The sequence below is a fragment of the Procambarus clarkii genome, chromosome 52, assembly GCF_040958095.1.
Source record: "Procambarus clarkii isolate CNS0578487 chromosome 52, FALCON_Pclarkii_2.0, whole genome shotgun sequence".
NCBI lineage: Eukaryota > Metazoa > Arthropoda > Malacostraca > Decapoda > Cambaridae > Procambarus > Procambarus clarkii.
In genome coordinates, this window is record NC_091201.1 from 21,745,668 (window position 1) to 21,763,895 (window position 18,228).

Below are 18,228 nucleotides of genomic sequence, written 5' to 3' on the forward strand. Positions count from 1 at the left end.
AGTAGGCTGAGAAGTGCGTTCTGGCTACTAGGTACGACATATTATATATATATATATATATATATATATATATATATATATATATATATATATATATATATATATATATATATATATATATATATATACATACACACACACACACACACACACACACACACACACACACACACACACACACACACACTATTGTGACTAAGGTGGAGACTTACAGCAGAGTGCCTGAGGGCGGGAGTGAGAGGGGAGGCGCAGGTGCACAGCTGCAGGTAGCCCTCGTAGGTGTTACAGAAGTCCCGCTGCTCCTTCATCGCTGGGTCCTCGTGCCAGCTGCACCGTACACCTGTCAACACCAAATATATGCCCAGTCAACACCATTCAAACACCTGTTGACCTGTCAACACCTTACAAATATTAAGTAATCGTTGTCAACTTATGTGAGCCTGAAAACACTTATTAAACCCTGTTAATAAAAATAACCTTTGTTAACCCTTATAAAACACGTTTAACCTCATAATACGCTTATTAACTCTTATAAGATGGCACAGACATGTGGGTGAGGAGGACAGAGGTGGGTGAGGAGGACAGAGGTGGGTGAGGGGCACAGACAGGTGGGTGAGAGGCACAGACAGGTGGGTAAGAGGCACAGACAGGTGGGTGAGAGGCACAGACAGGTGGCTACATGAGGGGCACAGACAGGTGGCTGCATGAGGGGCATAGACAAAGTATGTACAAGTCTGTTAACTTTTACAAAACTTAAAAATTATTAAACCATCTTAACATTTATTAACGAAATACACTTATGTTTTAGGTCAAAGGAACCTGACATAAGATATTGAAGAGCCCTTCCCGTCGTGGCTTGCGCCCAGTACGTACCTGGCGTGCGGGGAAGCTGGGCCCAGTACGTGCCTGGTGTGTGGAGCAGCTGGGCCCAGAACGTACCTGGCGTGCGGGGCAGCTGGGCCCAGCACGTACCTGGTGTGTGGAGCAGCTGGGCCCAGCACGTACCTGGCGTGCGGGGCAGCTGGGCCCAGCACGTACCTGGTGTGTGGAGCAGCTGGGCCCAGCACGTGCCTGGTGTGTGGAGCAGCTGGGCCCAGCACGTGCCTGGTGTGTGGTGCAGCTGGGCCCAGCACGTGCCTGGTGTGTGGTGCAGCTGGGCCCAGCACGTGCCTGGTGTGTGGAGCAGCTGGGCCCAGCACGTGCCTGGTGTGTGGTGCAGCTGGGCCCAGCACGTGCCTGGTGTGAGGAGCAGCTGGGCCCAGCACGTGCCTGGTGTGTGGAGCAGCTGGGCCCAGCACGTACCTGGTGTGTGGAGCAGCTGGGTCCAGTACGTACCTGGTGTGTGGAGCAGCTGGGCCCAGTACGTACCTGGCGTGCGGGGAAGCTGGGCCCAGTACGTACCTGGTGTGTGGAGCAGCTGGGCCCAGCACGTACCTGGCGTGCGGGGCAGCTGGGTCCAGTACGTACCTGGCGTGTGGAGCAGCTGGGTCCAGTACGTACCTGGCGTGTGGAGCAGCTGGGCCCAGCACGTACCTGGTGTGTGGAGCAGCTGGGTCCAGTACGTACCTGGCGTGCGGGGAAGCTGGGCCCAGTACGTACCTGGCGTGCGGGGAAGCTGGGCCCAGTACGTACCTGGCGTGCGGGGAAGCTGGGCCCAGTACGTACCTGGTGTGTGGTGCAGCTGGGCCCAGTACGTACCTGGCGTGTGGAGCAGCTGGGTCCAGTACGTACCTGGTGTGTGGAGCAGCTGGGCCCAGTACGTACCTGGCGTGCGGGGAAGCTGGGCCCAGCACGTGCCTGGTGTGTGGAGCAGCTGGGCCCAGTACGTACCTGGTGTGTGGAGCAGCTGGGCCCAGTACGTACCTGGCGTGCGGGGAAGCTGGGCCCAGTACGTACCTGGCGTGCGGGGAAGCTGGGCCCAGTACGTACCTGGCGTGCGGGGAAGCTGGGCCCAGCACGTGCCTGGTGTGTGGAGCAGCTGGGCCCAGCACGTGCCTGGTGTGTGGAGCAGCTGGGCCCAGCACGTACCTGGTGTGTGGAGCAGCTGGGCCCAGTACGTACCTGGTGTGTGGAGCAGCTGGGCCCAGCACGTACCTGGTGTGTGGAGCAGTTGGGCCCAGTACGTACCTGGTGTGCGGGGCAGCTGGGCCCAGTACGTACCTGGCGTGCGGGGCAGCTGGGCCCACTACGTTCCTGGTGTGTGGAGCAGCTGGGTCCAGTACGTACCTGGCGTGCGGGGAAGCTGGGCCCACTACGTACCTGGCGTGCGGGGAAGCTGGGCCCACTACGTACCTGGCGTGCGGGGAAGCTGGGCCCACTACGTACCTGGCGTGCGGGGCAGCTGGGCCCAGTACGTACCTGGTGTGCGGGGCAGCTGGGCCCAGTACGTACCTGGTGTGCGGGGCAGCTGGGCGTGCATATGGAGCGGCCCACTCTCCACGCCTTGAGGTGTTCGGATGATGGCGGCGGCTTCGGCCCACACCCACCCTCGCCTCGCCTGCTGGACATCCTATCGGCTCGAGGCAATATGAAATAATTATTATATGAAATACATAAGGATCGAAGATATTAATTTTAATAATTGCTGTAATGATGATGATAATTCAGAATATTATGTATTTTTTCGATTACAACTGGACAAACAGGACGATGTGAGGATCTATGTCGGCAACTCTATCCTCAATGTATTTAATCTGTATGCTCCAGCAGGAAAGTTAAATTATATTGATCTTCCAGCCAGCACTCAAGCTGAGCCCACCATCATTCTTGGTGACTACAATGCTAGACATAAGGACATTGGTGGCTCTTGCTTCAGTAACGGTAATGGGAATCAACTGCTGTCGCTACTAAATAGTCACCAAGATGTGCAGATTGTGGGCGACCTTGAACCCACGCATATTTGTGGAGGCATTCTAGACCTCTGTGTTGGTTCCAATGTCTCACGTCTGGTGCACATTTGTTGTCAGGTCATTACCCTAGATTGACTTCTCTATGTATCTGTGGGGAAAATTTCAGGCAGCTAATCTCTCTTTTTCAAATTGATTTAATAAAATAAAGTTATGTCTTATTTATTTTCTTAGTAAGTATTAATTAAGTGGACTGTATGTACTGGTAAACTGCCTGAAATCTTCTTACACACCATTGGGAGGGACAATTGGTAGCCTAAACCACTTTGTTATGGTTCCTTCTTAAACTACCAATTGTTTACCTTTAAAACTGTTATTTTAGTTATTTCACATGTAGTGGTCTAATCTACTTCATTATAAGTAATTAATTATATCTACTGCTACTGCTATACAAAAATGTCTTAGCTGAGCCAGTAGAATGGGCCTAGTAAGGCGTGTAGGTGTAGCCTCAGAATGGGTGTGGCCCTGCCTCTTTGTGCCACGTAATGGCGGCTGGTGGGAAGGGCAAGGCTTGGCAAACAAGTAGTTAATTATGTGTATGAACCAACTGTCTGCACAGATTCTTGATGCTCCTCTCACAATTTACCTGTATGGGATGCAAGGAATTAATCAAAGTTCCCTAAACATATCAATTACAGGTATGACATGAACTGTGAGGGCTGTAATGGGGTACACGTACATTGTATTTGGGGATGTCCTACGATATAACCATCTACCTATTTATATTAATCAGTGCACTTGAATAATAAACAATACTTGGTAGACGGATACAGTCGTTGTTGTGATGTTGTTAGGCTGTGTGGCTGGTGTTGACACGTAAATGGGGTGTCTAGCTGATTACACCAGTTAAGACAGCGTGGTATGCTGATCCCCTGTTTTGTTGTTATTGTGTGTAGTATGGACGCCTTCCTCTCCGGGTGACGCTCTTATGCTCTGGTTCTTCACTCAAAGTAATTTTACATTAACAAGGGAACCTAGCTACTATTTGATGTAAATAATTATATTCATTCTTAGTGATTACTTTTTTGTTAACTTTAGAGACTAAACTAGTCTATTAACAATGTTTCATAATGTAAATATACGATGACTTCCATGACGTCACGGAGTCGATGACGTCACGGAGTCTCCCATTTTCCATCCTGAAGGGAGTATAGACTAGGGGAGACTGTGTTATTTGTGTGTGTGTGTCGGTTTCCCGACAGTATCGGAAATACCGTCCTGCCCGGTGAGACTTTTAAACGCAAACGGCTCAGTGTTCCTCCTGCTCGACGTGAAGACTTTGTTGTTCATGTGTGAGAGTGGTACAGCACTTATGATCCCTCCACAGTGGACATACATACATGGACACCATCCATGGGTGTACTGAACACCGTAGACCCCATCCATCGGTGTACTGAACACCGACGGTAGTCACCACCCCGGCATACTCAGGTGTTAACATTAAGAGCACTCATTATTCCACGACAGAACACACGGACTCGCTCGCGCGCGTGCGCGCTCGCACACACACACCTCGTAGCCTGGTGGATAGCGCGCAGGATTCGTAATTCTGTGGCGCGGGTTCGATTCCCGCACGAGGCAGAAACAAATGGGCAAAGTTTTTCACCCTGAATGCCCCTGTTACCTAGCAGTAAATAGGTACCTGGGAGTTAGTCAGCTGTCACGGGCTGCTTCCTGGGGTGTGTGTGTGTGTGTTTGTGTGTGTGTGGTGTGGAAAAAAAAAAAAAAAAAAAGTAGTTAGTAAACAGTTGATTGACAGTTGAGAGGCGGGCCGAAAGAGCAAAGCTCAACCCCCGTAAAAACACAACTAGTAAACACACACACACACACACACACACACACACACACACACACGCACACAAACACACACGCACGCCCACACACACACACACACACATGCACACACACACATTCACACACACACATGCACACACGCACGCACGCACACGCAGCCCTGTAGTGTAGCCCTGCTGGTAAGAAAAGGCTGGGATTTTGAGGAGTTGGTTGTTCAGGGATGCGAAGGTTTTAGTGACTACATAGCAGGTACCATAACTGGAGGGCAAAAAATTATAGTCGTAGTCATATATAATCCACCACCAATATACCACGATCTTCCAGAGGGTATAGACTCATTCCTCTCAATGTTTACTGATGATGCAAAAATTATGAGAAGAATCAAGACGGATGAAGATAGACAGAGACTACAGGATGACCTGGATAAACTGGAGGAATGGTCTAGAAAATGGCTGCTGAAGTTCAACTCTGGAAAGTGTAAGCTGATGAAATTAGGCGAAGGGAGCAGGAGGCTGAACACAAGGTATCATCTGGGAGGGGAAATCCTGCAAGAATCAAATAGAGAGAAGGATCTGGGGGTTGATATCACACCGAACCTGTCCCCAGAAGCCCACATCAAAAGAATATCATCAGCGGCATATGCTAGACTGGCCAACATAAGAACTGCCTTCAGAAACTTGTGTAAGGAATCTTTCAGAACCCTGTATACCACTTATGTAAGACCAATCCTGGAGTATGCAGCTCCAGCCTGGAGTCCATACCTAGTTAAGCACAAGACAAAGTTAGAGAAGATTCAGCGGTATGCCACCAGGCTCGTCCCGGAACTGAGAGGATTGAGCTACGAGGAAAGGCTAAAGGAGCTGAACCTCACATCCCTGGAAAACAGAAGAGTAAGGGGAGACATGATTACCACCTACAAAATTCTCAGGGGAATTGACAGGGTGGACAAAGACAAACTCTTCAGCACGGGTGGGACACGAACAAGGGGACACAGGTGGAAACTTAGTACCCAGATGAGCCACAGAGACGTTAGAAAGAATTTTTTCAGTGTCAGAGTAGTTAATAAATGGAATGCACTAGGAAGTGATGTGGTGGAGGCTGACTCCATACACAGTTTCAAATGTAGATATGATAGAGCCCAGTAGGCTCAGGAATCTGTACACCAGTTGATTGACAGTTGAGAGGCGGGACCAAAGAGCCAAAGCTCAACCCCCGCAAGCACAATTAGGTGAGTACAATTAGGCGAGTACCAAATGACAGAAGACCCAGAAAGGAATATGATAGAAACAATATGGCCACCATTAACATAATAGAGAGAGCAGCTTCTGTTGCTAGCAGGAATGAATCTGGAGTAGTTATCATGAGTGACTTCAACCATGGGAGGTTATCTTGAGATGATTTCGGGGCTTTTTTTTTTTTTTAGTGTCCCCGCGGCCCGTTCCTCGACCAGGCCTCCACCCCCAGGAAGCAGCCCGTGACAGCTGACTAACACCCAGGTACCTATTTTACTGCTAGGTAACAGGGGCATAGGGTGAAAGAAACTCTGCCCATTGTTTCTCGCCGGCGCCTGGGATCGAACCCAGGACTACAGGATCACAAGTCCAGCATGCTGTCCGCTCGGCCGACCGGCTCCCTGTAGCCGGGAAGATAGATTGGGAGAACAGAGACCAGCATGAAGGACCAGAAACATGGAGAGCTAAGCTGCTGGACGTGGCAACAAGAAACTTTCTAAGCCAGCACATCAAGGATCCAACAAGAATGAGAGGAGAAGATGAACCAGCAATGCTTGATCTGATATTTACCCTAAATGAGTGGGATATAAGGGAAGTCAAGATAGAAGCACCCTTGGAAATGAGTGATCACAGTGTATTGAACTTTGAGTACCTGGTAGAGCTAGGAATTATCCACCCCGAAAAAGAACTAGAAAACAAAAGGCTGGCATACCGAAAGGGAAATGATGAGGAGATGAGAAACTTTCTAAGGGAAATACCTTGGGACACAGACCTCAGAGATAAGTCTGTACAAGATATGATGGACTATGTCACCCAAAAGTGTCAGGAAGCAGATGAATCCCGGCCCAAAAGGAAAAATCCGAGAAGCAAAAGAAGAATCCATGGTATAATAGGGCATGTATGGAAGCAAAGAAACTGAACAAAAGGGCATGGAGGAACTTCCGGAATAACAGAACACCAGAAAGCTGAGAGAGATACCAGAGAACCAGGAATGAGTAGGTCAGGGTGACAAGAGAAGCAGAGAAAAGTTATGAAAATGATATAGCAAACAAAGCCAAGACCGAACCAAAGTAACATCAGAAGGAAAACAACAGTGAACGAACAGGTAGTGAAACTTAGAACAGGCGAAGACAGGTATACAGAGAATGACAAAGAGGTGTGTGATGAACTCAACAAGAGGTTCCAAGAGGTCTTCACAACAGAACAAGGTGAGGTCACTATGCTAGGAGAAAGGGAAGTAAACCAGGCGGCCTTGGAAGAGTTCGAAATTACGAGAGAGGAGGTTAAGAGACACCTGCTGGATCTGGATGTTAGAAAGGCTGTTGGTCCAGACGGGATCTCGCCATGGGTACTGAAAGAGATTCATTTCTCTCAATGTTTGCGGACGATGCCAAAATTATGAGAAGGATTAGGACTGAAGAGGACTGTTTGAGGCTTCAAGAAGACCTAGACAAACTGAAGGAATGGTCGAACAAATGGGGTATTAGAGTTTAACCCAAGCAAATGTAATGTAATGAAGATAGTTGTAGGGAGAAGGAGACCAGATACAAGGTATCATTTGGGAGATGAAATATTTCAAGAGTCAGAGCGAGAGAGAAAGACCTGGGGGTTGATATCACGCCAGACAACCTGTCCCCTGAAGCTCATATCAAGAGAATAACATCAGCGGCATATGCCAGGTTGGCTAACATAAGAACGGCCTTTAGAAACTTGTGTAAGGAATCTTTCAGAACATTATATACCACATATGTCAGACCAATCCTGGAGTATGCGGCTCCAGCATGGAGTCCATATCGAGTCAAGCATAAGACTAAACTGGAAAAGGTTCAAAGGTTTGCCACCAGACTAGTACCCGAGCTGAGAGGTATGAGCTACGAGGAGAGACTACGGGAATTAAACCTCACGTCACTGGGAGACAGAAGAGTTAGAGGGGACATGATCACCACATACAAGATTCTCAGAGGAATTGATAGGGTAGATAAAGACAGGCTATTTGCCACAAGGGGCACACACACTAGGGGACACGGGTGGAAACTGAGCGCCAAAATGAGCCACAGAGATATTAGAAAGAACTTTTTTAGCGTCAGAGTGGTTGACAAATGGAATGCATTAGGAAGTGATGTGGTGGAGGCTGACTCCATACACAGCTTTAAGTGTAGATATGATAGAGCCCAATAGGCTCAGGAACCTGTACATTAGTTGATTGACCGTTGAGAGGCGGGACCAAAAAGCCAGAGCTCAACCCCTGCAAGCACAACTAGGTAAGTACCAGTTTATTGACAGTTGAGATGCAGGACCAAAGAGCCAGAGCTCAACCCTCTGCACAACTAGGTGAGTACAAACACACCCACACGCACAAAGTTCGAGATGATTCAGCGGTATGCCATAAGACTCGTCGCGGAACTGAGAGGTATGAGTTACGAGGAAAGGCTAAAGGAACTAAAACTCACGTCCTGGAAGACAGAAGAGTAAGGGGAGACATGATACCTACCTACAAAATTCTCAGGGAAATTGGCAGGGTGGACAAAGACAAACTCTTTATCACGGGTGGAACACGAACAAGGGGACACAGGTGGAAGTTGAGCGTCCAAATGAGTCACAGAGGTATTAGAGAGACCTTTTTCAGTGTCAGTAGTTAACAGGTGGAATGCATTAGGCAGTGATGTGGTGGAGGCTGACTCCATACACAGTTTCAAATGTAGATATGATAGAGCCCAGTAGGCTCAGGAATCTGTACACCAGTTGATTGACAGTTGAGAGGCGGGACCAAAGACCCAAAGCACATCCCCCGCAAGCACAAATATGTGAGTACACACACACACACACACACACACACACACACACACACACACACACACACACACACACACACATAGGAACGTACATATATAGGAACAGAGATATGATAGGAACGTATAAAATACTCGGGGGAATTTACAGTGTGGACATAGACGAAATGTTCACACGTAATAATAACAGAACGAGGGGACATGAATGGAAGCTGGAAACTCAGATGAGTCACAGAGATGTTAGGAAGTTTTCTTTTAGCGTGACAGTAGTGGAAAAATGGAATCACTTATAGGTTGTGGAGCGAATTCTATTCATAATTTTAAAACTAGGTATGATAGGGAAATAGGACCGGGGTCATTGCTGTAAACAACCGATGCTCGAAAGGCGGGATCCAAGAGTCAATGCTCGATCCTGCAGACACAAATAGGCGAGTACACACACACACACAAATCACAAATTACCCAAGTACAAATCCTTCCTTGTCCCGACACAATGCCCACCATATTACCCAAACTAACCTCTCTCTCCTTATGCCGGGTACCCCCTGCCTTCCCATCCCCTGGTCTTCTTCCTGCCCCAAGCAGGCCCCGGCAAGATCTAAGTTCTCCATCCCCCACCCCACCCCCTTCCAAACCCCTGTTAACTACACCACAGGAGAACGAGGCCTCACCCCGAGCACTCCCTGCCCCTCAACCCCGAGCACTCCCTGTCCCCCAACCCCGAGCACTCCCTGCCCCCCAACCCCGAGCACTCCCTGCCCCCCAACCCCGAACACTCCCTGCCCCCCAACCCCGAGCACTCCCTGCCCCCCAACCCCGAGCACTCCCTGCCCCCCAACCCCGAGCACTCCCTGCCCCCCAACCCCGAGCACTCCCTGCCCCCCAACCCCGAGCACTCCCTGCCCCCCAACCCCGAGCACTCCCTGCCCCCCAACCCCGAGCACTCCCTGCCCCCCAACCCCGAGCACTCCCTGCCCCCCAACCCCGAGCACTCCCTGCCCCCCAACCCCGAGCACTCCCTGCCCCCCAACCCCGAGCACTCCCTGCCCCCCAACCCCGAGCACTCCCTGCCCCCCAACCCCGAGCACTCCCTGCCCCCCAACCCCGAGCACTCCCTGCCCCCCAACCCCGAGCACTCCCTGCCCCCCAACCCCGAGCACTCCCAGCCCCCCAACCCCGAGCACTCCCAGCCCCCCAACCCCGAGCACTCCCAGCCCCCCAACCCCGAGCACTCCCTGCCCCCCAACCCCGAGCACTCCCTGCCCCCCAACCCCGAGCACTCCCTGCCCCCCAACCCCGAGCACTCCCTGCCCCCCAACCCCGAGCACTCCCTGCCCCCCAACCCCGAGCACTCCCTGCCCCCCAACCCCGAGCACTCCCTGCCCCCCAACCCCGAGCACTCCCTGCCCCCCAACCCCGAGCACTCCCTGCCCCCCAACCCCGAGCACTCCCTGCCCCCCAACCCCGAGCACTCCCTGCCCCCCAACCCCGAGCACTCCCTGCCCCCCAACCCCGAGCACTCCCTGCCCCTCAACCCCGAGCACTCTCTGCCCCCCCCCCCAACCCTGAGCCCTCCCTGCCCCCCCACCCCCAACCCCGAGCACTCCCTGTTCTACACCCCAAGGAATTCTTCCTGGTCCAAACAAGTCTGAACAATTTCTGAGACCCTCCCCCCCCACCTCCCCGAGACCTCTCCCCGAACCCCTGGTAAGTACCCCACAGGAAAAAAGAGCCTACTCAAGTAGCAATGCCCATGAAACAGCTTCCTACTCTCGTGGAGAGGGTGGGTGAAAATGCATATAGGAAAGCGAGTTTCAAGGTAATGTACTCAAACATCGATGGGATTGCCAGCAAAGCAAGTAAGCTGGCAGAAAGAGCCCAGGAAGAAACCCCAGATGTAATAGGACTCCCAGAAACAACATTGTCATTAGTCATAACAAATGCCGTGTTTCCAAAGGACTACTAGATAGTAAGGAAAGAGAGGGAATGGAGAGGAGGAGTGTCCCTCCTGATAAGGAAGGACTGGAGCTTTGAAGAGACGGAAATTCCGGGCTGTGATGGATTCAGAGAGTACATAACAGGAACTATGACAATGGGTGGAGCTAAGATAATAGTGGCAGTCATTTACAACCCTCCAGTAAGTGACAGAAGACCCAGCCAGGAGTTCGACAGACCCAACATGGCAACCAATAATATAATAGAGAGAACAGCTTCAGTTGCCTGCAGAAATGGATCCCGACTCTTAATCATAGGCGATTTCAACCATGGAAAGATAGACTGGGAGAATGGGGACCCATGTGGAGGTGAAGATATATGGAGAGCTAAACTCTTGGAAGTGACAACATTGAACTTTCTGAGCCAACATGTCAAGGGACCAACAAGAATGAGAGGGAATGACGAACCAGCAAGACGACCTGATATTCACCCTGAATGAGTCAGAAATAAGGGAAGTCAAATTTGAAGCTCCCATAGGAATGAGTGACCACAGTGTATTGACATTTGAGTATCTGGTAGAGGTTGGGATCATCTATCCAAGGATGGGATTGAAAGGGAAAAGACTAAATTACCGAAGAAGAAAATATAACGAGATGATGAGCTTCCTAATGGTAATACCATGGGAAACAGAAGTCAGAGAAAGGACTGTACAGGATATGATGGGTTATGTCACCCAGAAGTGCCAGGAAGCTGCAGACAGGTTTATCCCAGTCCAAAAAGAGAAAAATGGAAATTAACAGTAGAATCCGTGGTTCTATCATGGTTCAATGTACGGTAGCGAAACAAGTGAGTAAAAGAACATGGAGAAACTACAGCAATAACAGAACACCAGAGAGCAGAGAGAGATACCAGAGGGCCAGAAATGAGTACCTCAGAGTGAGAAGAGAAACAGAGACATTATGAAAATGACATGGCAAGTAAAGCTAAGACCCAACCAAAACTGCTCCACAGCCACATCAGGAGGAAAACAGCAGTGAAGGAACATGTGATGAAACTGAGAAAAGGGAAGAACAGATATACAGAGTATGACAAGGTGTGTGAAGAACTCAACAAGAGATTCCTGGAGGTCTTCACAATAGAACAAGGAGAAGTCCTTACACTAAATGAGGAGGCAAACCAAGCAACCTTGGAGGTATTTGACCTCACCAGTGATGACGTCAAAAGGAATCTGTTGGAGCTGAATGGGAAAAAAGCTGTTGGGCCTGACAGAATCTCACCGAGGATACTAAAAAAAAGATGCAGAAGCACGAAGTGGCCCACTCTCTATGGTGTATAACAGGTTACTGGAAACAGGAGACCTACCAGAAAGCTGGAACACACCTAATATAGTCCCAATATACAAAAAGGGTGACAGGCAAGAGGCGCCGAACTACAAGCCAGTTTCCCTAACTTGTATACCTTGCAAGGTAATGAAGAGAATTGTGCGAAAAAGCTAGTGGAACATCTGCAGAGAAAGAACTTTGTAACACATCAGCATGGGTTCAGGGATGGTAAGTCATGTCTCGCAGGATTAAATGAATTTTACGACCAGGCAACACAAATCAGGCAAGAAAGAGAGAGGTGTGCGGACTGCATATTTTTGGATTGCCAGAAAGCCTTTGACACAGTACCACACAATAGATTAGAGGAAAAAATGATGAGAGCAGGGGTCAGTCCTTGGACCTACACTGTTTGTGATATATGTAAATGATCTCCCAGACGGTATAGAATCGTTCCTCTCATTGTTTGCATTTGCTGATGATGGAAAAATTATGAGTAGGATTCAGACAGAGAAAGATAGTACGAGGCTACAAGATGACTTAGACTGAATGAATGGTCCAACAAATGGCTACTAAAGTTCAACCTGAGTAAATGAAAGGTAATGAAACTAGGTGGTGGAAACAGGAGGCCAGACACAGGATACAGAATGGGAGGTGAAGTCCTTCATGAAACTGGACAGAGCGAAAGATCAAGGATTTGATATCGCGTCAAACCTATCTTCTGAAGCTCACACCAAAAGAATAACATCTGCGGCGTATGCAAGGCTAGCTAACATCAGAACTGCCTTCAGAAACCTGTGTAAGTAATCATTCAGAACCTTGTATAGCACATATGAAAGACCAATCCTGGAGTATGCGGCCCTAGCGTGGAGCCCGTACCTTGTAAGTACAAGACGAAGGTGGAAAATGTTCAGATGCATGCCACTAGGTTAGTCCAAGAACTAAGAGGCATGAGTTACGAGGAAAGGCTGCGTGAAATGCACCTCACGACACTGTAAGACAAAAGAGTAAGGGCAGACATGATCACTATCTACAAAATTTTCTGCGGAATTGACAGGATAGATACGGATAAACTGATTAACACGGGTGGTACGCGAACAAGGGGACACAGGTGGAAACTGAGAACCCAAATGAGCCACAGGGTCGTTAGAAAGAACGTTTTCAGTATCAGTAGTTGACAAATGGAATGCATTAGGCAATGATGTGGTGGAGGCTGACTCCATACACAGTTTCAAACGTAGAAATGATTGAGCACAGTAAGCTCAGGAATCTGTACACCAATTGAATGAGAGAATTGAGAGGCGGGACCAAATATCTCCAGCAACCACGATTAGGTGAGTTGCACACAGTTGGTGTGTGAATACGCTCACACACTCGCGGGTGAGTGGACAGCGTTCTGGGGTTGTAATTATAAGGGCCCGGGTTCGATTCCCGGCCAAGGCGGAAATAAATGGGCAGAGTTTCTTTCTCCCTGGTGCACCTGTTCACCTAGCAGTAAATAAGTACCTGGGAATTAGACATATGTTACGGGTTGCTTCCTGGGGAGTTGTGTGTGTGTGTATTTAAGAGAAAAATAGTTCGGTTAGAAAATCGGGGTCCAAGAGTTAATAGCTGGATTCTGCTGACACAAGAATAGTAAATACACAAATTGTTGCCAACATATGAACTTTACACATTCCTTCACTTTACACAACTTTACACACGTGGATGTATTTCAGGGTAGAGTACTAGCAGGACATAGACAGGCTGAAGTCAAGGATCAAGTTTGTAATATTTAATAAATAATGAAGAAATCACTTATCATTGAGGATGTACCTGATGGTGTGGTTGAGGGCGGCGGTGTCCTGAAGGCGTGCGGTGTTTGGACACCATGTGGGCGGCTGAGGGCGTGTGAGCGAGAGGGCGTGGGTGGTGGGCTGTGGCAGGTATTGGAGTGGCGGACGGCGTTTGGGCCACCATAGCCCAGGCCTCAAAGGAAGCCAGGTTACGGACCATGGAGGACCCCATCACTTCCAGCTGCTCCATCGCGTCTTGACCCAGGAAGGCCACCGCATCGGGCTGTGGGGGAGGGGGGGGGGAGACGTAATTTGCAACAAAGATGAAGTTGAATTAGATCTAGGTAACCCATCTCTGCTGTAAAAACTGTATTGGTCCAAACACTCAGGTCTGATAGGAAAGAAATAACCGACTCCAACGACCTGAAAGTACTAGTATAAAAACCTATGATTTGTTCATATCTGAAACATATATATGGGCAGAACAAAACGGCGACCAGACTGTGTGACACAGTGGTTGCCAGGATCAGGTTGGGTTACCGTTACCTGTGGCAGGTGGCTACAGGTGACGGATCTCCCAATCCTGAGCACCCCAGGTGCAAACTCTGTGAGCAGGAACTGCGGCACGATCTCCCACACTACATCACCGATTGCCCGGTTATTAGACCATTCAGACCCGTTGGCATGAGGTACCTGGAGCTTTGCAATTACTTTATTCACTCTCGTGTTCTTGAAGATATCCTCACAGTGTACCCGAAATTTGCCAGTGCAGGCTAGTAAACATATGGCCCTTGAGGTTATCTTGAGATGATTTCGGGGCTTTTTTAGAGTCCCCGCGGCCCGGTCCTCGATCAGGCCTCCACCCCCAGGAAGCAGCCCGTGACAGCTGACTAACACCCAGGTACCTATTTACTGCTAGGTAACAGGGGCATAGGGTGAAAGAAACTCTGCCCATTTTTTCTCGCCGGCGCCAGGGATCGAACCCGGGACCACAGGATCACAAGTCCAGCGTGCTGTCCGCTCGGCCGACCGGCTCCTTATGACTAACCATCCTGCGAGATGGGGACTTTTATTACCACTGCTACCTTATTCACTCTTGTGTTGAAGATATCCTCAAAATGCATCCGGAGTCTGCCAGTACAGTCTTCCTATCACATGCCTCTGAATGACTAACCATCCTGTGTGATGGAGATTTTTTAGGACCACGTAGCTAGCTTTTTTGACGCACTGTACTCCACTTCATATAGTCTAGGGTAGCTGCACAAATGCAGATGTACCTCATGTATTAATAAAAAAAAAGGTGGGGCAGACGTTCACGGCATGAACCCTCAAGATGAAGCACAGACAAGAGTGAGCAGCGTGTAGAGCAGTGACTGGAAGCCACCTTCACGCCGCGAGGAAGTTGTCAGGCATTACACTAGGCACCAGCCATTACTCAGAGAGCGAGGCCCATGACCTAAATCTTACCCTCCCATAGGCACATCTACTTACTTGCATCAGTAATGCATCATATATTGCAAATATTGCGGCTCTTTAACTGCGTGAAGTCGCAAGCGTGTGTGCATGTATTAGTTTACCAACATACATGTAAAGTTATAAATGAAAACATGTTCACCCACATAAACATATGTTTGCCATTGTTTATAAACAGTGTATAAGCATGTGAAACATATGTATACATGAGAGAACCAATAAAGGTAACATGGTGCCCCATGTGTTGTGAGACTGACGACGGCAACAACGATGAGGACGCGGCCAGGCATGAGGGCCAGGAGGCAGGAGGCCAGGTTGCGGTGCTCGGCCGGCTGGTGAGTGAGGAAGTGACGGGCCAGCATGGTGTGGCCCCCACCTGACTCCAGCACCACCACGTGCACTCCAGAGTGGCTCCTCGGGGCGCGGCCCTCTCCTCCCTTCTCGTACACCTGCGGGACACACACAGTCACAGTCAAGGGCACAGTGGGGTGAGGGGCACAGACAGGTGGTGTGAGGGGAACAGACAGGTGGTGTGAGGGGAACAGACAGGTGGGGTGAGGAACACAGACAGGGGGGGCTGAGGGGCACAGACTGGGGGGGGCTGAGGGGCACAGACAGGGGGGGCTGAGGGGCACAGACAGGGGGGGCTGAGGGGAACAGACAGGGGGGGCTGAGGGGAACAGACAGGGGGGGCTGAGGGGAACAGACAGGGGGGGCTGAGGGGAACAGACAGGGGGGGCTGAGGGGAACAGACAGGGGGGGCTGAGGGTAACAGACAGGGGGGGCTGAGGGTAACAGACAGGTGGGGTGAGGGGAACAGACAGGTGGGGTGAGGGGAACAGACAGGTGGGTGTGGGGCACAGACAGGTGTGTGTGGGGCACAGACAGGTGTGTGTGGGGCACAGACAGGTGGGTGTGGGGCACAGACAGGTGGGTGTGGGGCACAGACAGGTGGGTGTGGGGCACAGGCAGGGGGACTGAGGGGAACAGACAGGTGGAGTGAGGGGCACAGACAGGTGGGGTGAGTGGCACAGGCAGGGGGACTGAGGGGAACAGACAAGTGGAGTGAGGGGCACATACAGGTGGGTGAGGGGCACAGACAGGTGGGTGAGCGGCACAGTTTGGTGGGTGAGGGGCACAGACAGGTGGGTGAAGGACACAGACAGGTGGGTGAGGGGCACAGACAGGTGGGTGAAGGACACAGACAGGTGGGTGTGGGGCACAGACAGGTGGGTGAAGGACACAGACAGGTGGGTGTGGGGCACAGACAGGTGGGTGTGGGGCACAGACAGGTGGGTGTGGGGCACAGACAGGTGGGTGAGGGGCACAGACAGGTGGGTGTGGGGCACAGACAGGTGGGTGAGGGGCACAGACAGGTGGGTGTGGGGCACAGACAGGTGGGTGTGGGGCACAGACAGGTGGGTGTGGGGCACAGACAGGTGGGTGTGGGGCACAGACAGGTGGGTGTGGGGCACAGACAGGTGGGTGTGGGGCACAGACAGGTGGGTGTGGGGCACAGACAGGTGGGTGTGGGGCACAGACAGGTGGGTGTGGGGCACAGACAGGTGGGTGTGGGGCACAGACAGGTGGGTGTGGGACACAGACAGGTGGGTGTGGGGCACAGACAGGTGGGTGAAGGACACAGACAGGTGGGTGTGGGGCACAGACAGGTGGGTGTGGGGCACAGACAGGTGGGTGTGGGGCACAGACAGGTGGGTGTGGGGCACAGACAGGTGGGTGTGGGGCACAGACTGTGGGAAAATTGTTGGAATTGATACAATGAGGAAAACTATTAGGGACTTGTACTGTACTAAATACAAAATATTACTGGATGCAAAATTAACTCATCTAAAGTCCCTAGCTAGGGTCATAAATCCTAGCTCCTCTTTTCCTAATGACAGACTGTGGGCTGTAATGGGCAGGTGGGGTCCCTAAGGGTGAAAGGCGAAGTTGATTGAAGATCCACAATCCACCTGTAGACAATTCAACACATCAGCTTGTATTGTTAATACAAGGACAAGATTTAATAAACTCAGTTCTATAACTGAACACGTGTTCTGTTTAAATCAAGGATCTGAACATGTACACAATCCTGCCTAGCACCGTATCTATAACAGTCAATATTCATATACTAATAAACACAACAATTAGTATTATAGAGGTATGATATTTGTGAATATGTAATCAAGTGACCTTAAATGTGGTCCATGTTCTGGTAACTAAGTACAAGAGATTAAATTCAATATGATAAACATATATGATAAATTAAAGATAACTGAGCAAACAATTGTTACCTAATGTATATGATCAATTATATATAGATATATATTAAATTTATATTATGAGTTTCAGTTAAGCTTGACTTTCAATGACTGATATTGGAACTCATGAGTGTCTAGATATTTTGAAAGGGTTCAGTTACTTAAAGATTAATAAAAACCTACTGAAATATGAGGCATTGCCTCACCCTGTAATTACAAACAGACTTATTTGATATATCAAGGTTATCCAATTAACACACCAAAATAACTCAATATACTTATGTCTGAGTGCCCACTGACAAGTTGCCAGACTGATAACTCTCTTGTAGAGTTCAGGCACTATATTTTACGTCACAGCTTTGCTGTTTATTATTCTGGTAGCATAGCTAATTGATTATGCCCTTAATAGCTTTGCTGTAGGATACGATGAAGTTGGCGGTGAAGGTAGAGGCGGCGTCACTTGGTATGCTTCACTCTACACTCTTATTTACATAAAGTACTAGGAATTTTTCCTTATAGATATAGTCAAGGTACTCCCTCAGTTCTAGAGAGTAATCACTGGTGATAAAGATAATTTAGTATGGTGTCCTATACCGAAAATTGTTGTCAAGGCACAGTCACACTTGTTCACTCTGTTTGTAAACAAACACTTTCCGTCTCGGGGAGCCCCGTAGGTCGCTTTACTCCCGAGTTGGCTCCACCTTCTTCTTGAGCAAGGTAGCCTTCAATGCCTATTGATTATTT

General features: G+C 49.7%; 1 protein-coding gene across 1 annotated transcript in view; it reads right to left on the reverse strand.

Moving 5' to 3' along the window:
- Positions 1-15,657, reverse strand: part of LOC123763675 (protein O-linked-mannose beta-1,2-N-acetylglucosaminyltransferase 1) — an 84,523-nt gene extending 68,866 nt beyond the window's left edge. The window contains exons 1-4 of the mRNA XM_045750951.2: positions 15,481-15,657; positions 13,791-14,033; positions 2,392-2,509; positions 213-340 (exon numbers count right to left, since the gene is read on the reverse strand). Coding sequence (XP_045606907.2) covers positions 213-340; positions 2,392-2,509; positions 13,791-14,033; positions 15,481-15,585 — 594 coding nt within the window. The 5' untranslated portion in view covers positions 15,586-15,657. The remainder of the gene's footprint in view (positions 1-212; positions 341-2,391; positions 2,510-13,790; positions 14,034-15,480) is intronic.
- Between the last annotated feature and the right edge of the window lie 2,571 nt (positions 15,658-18,228).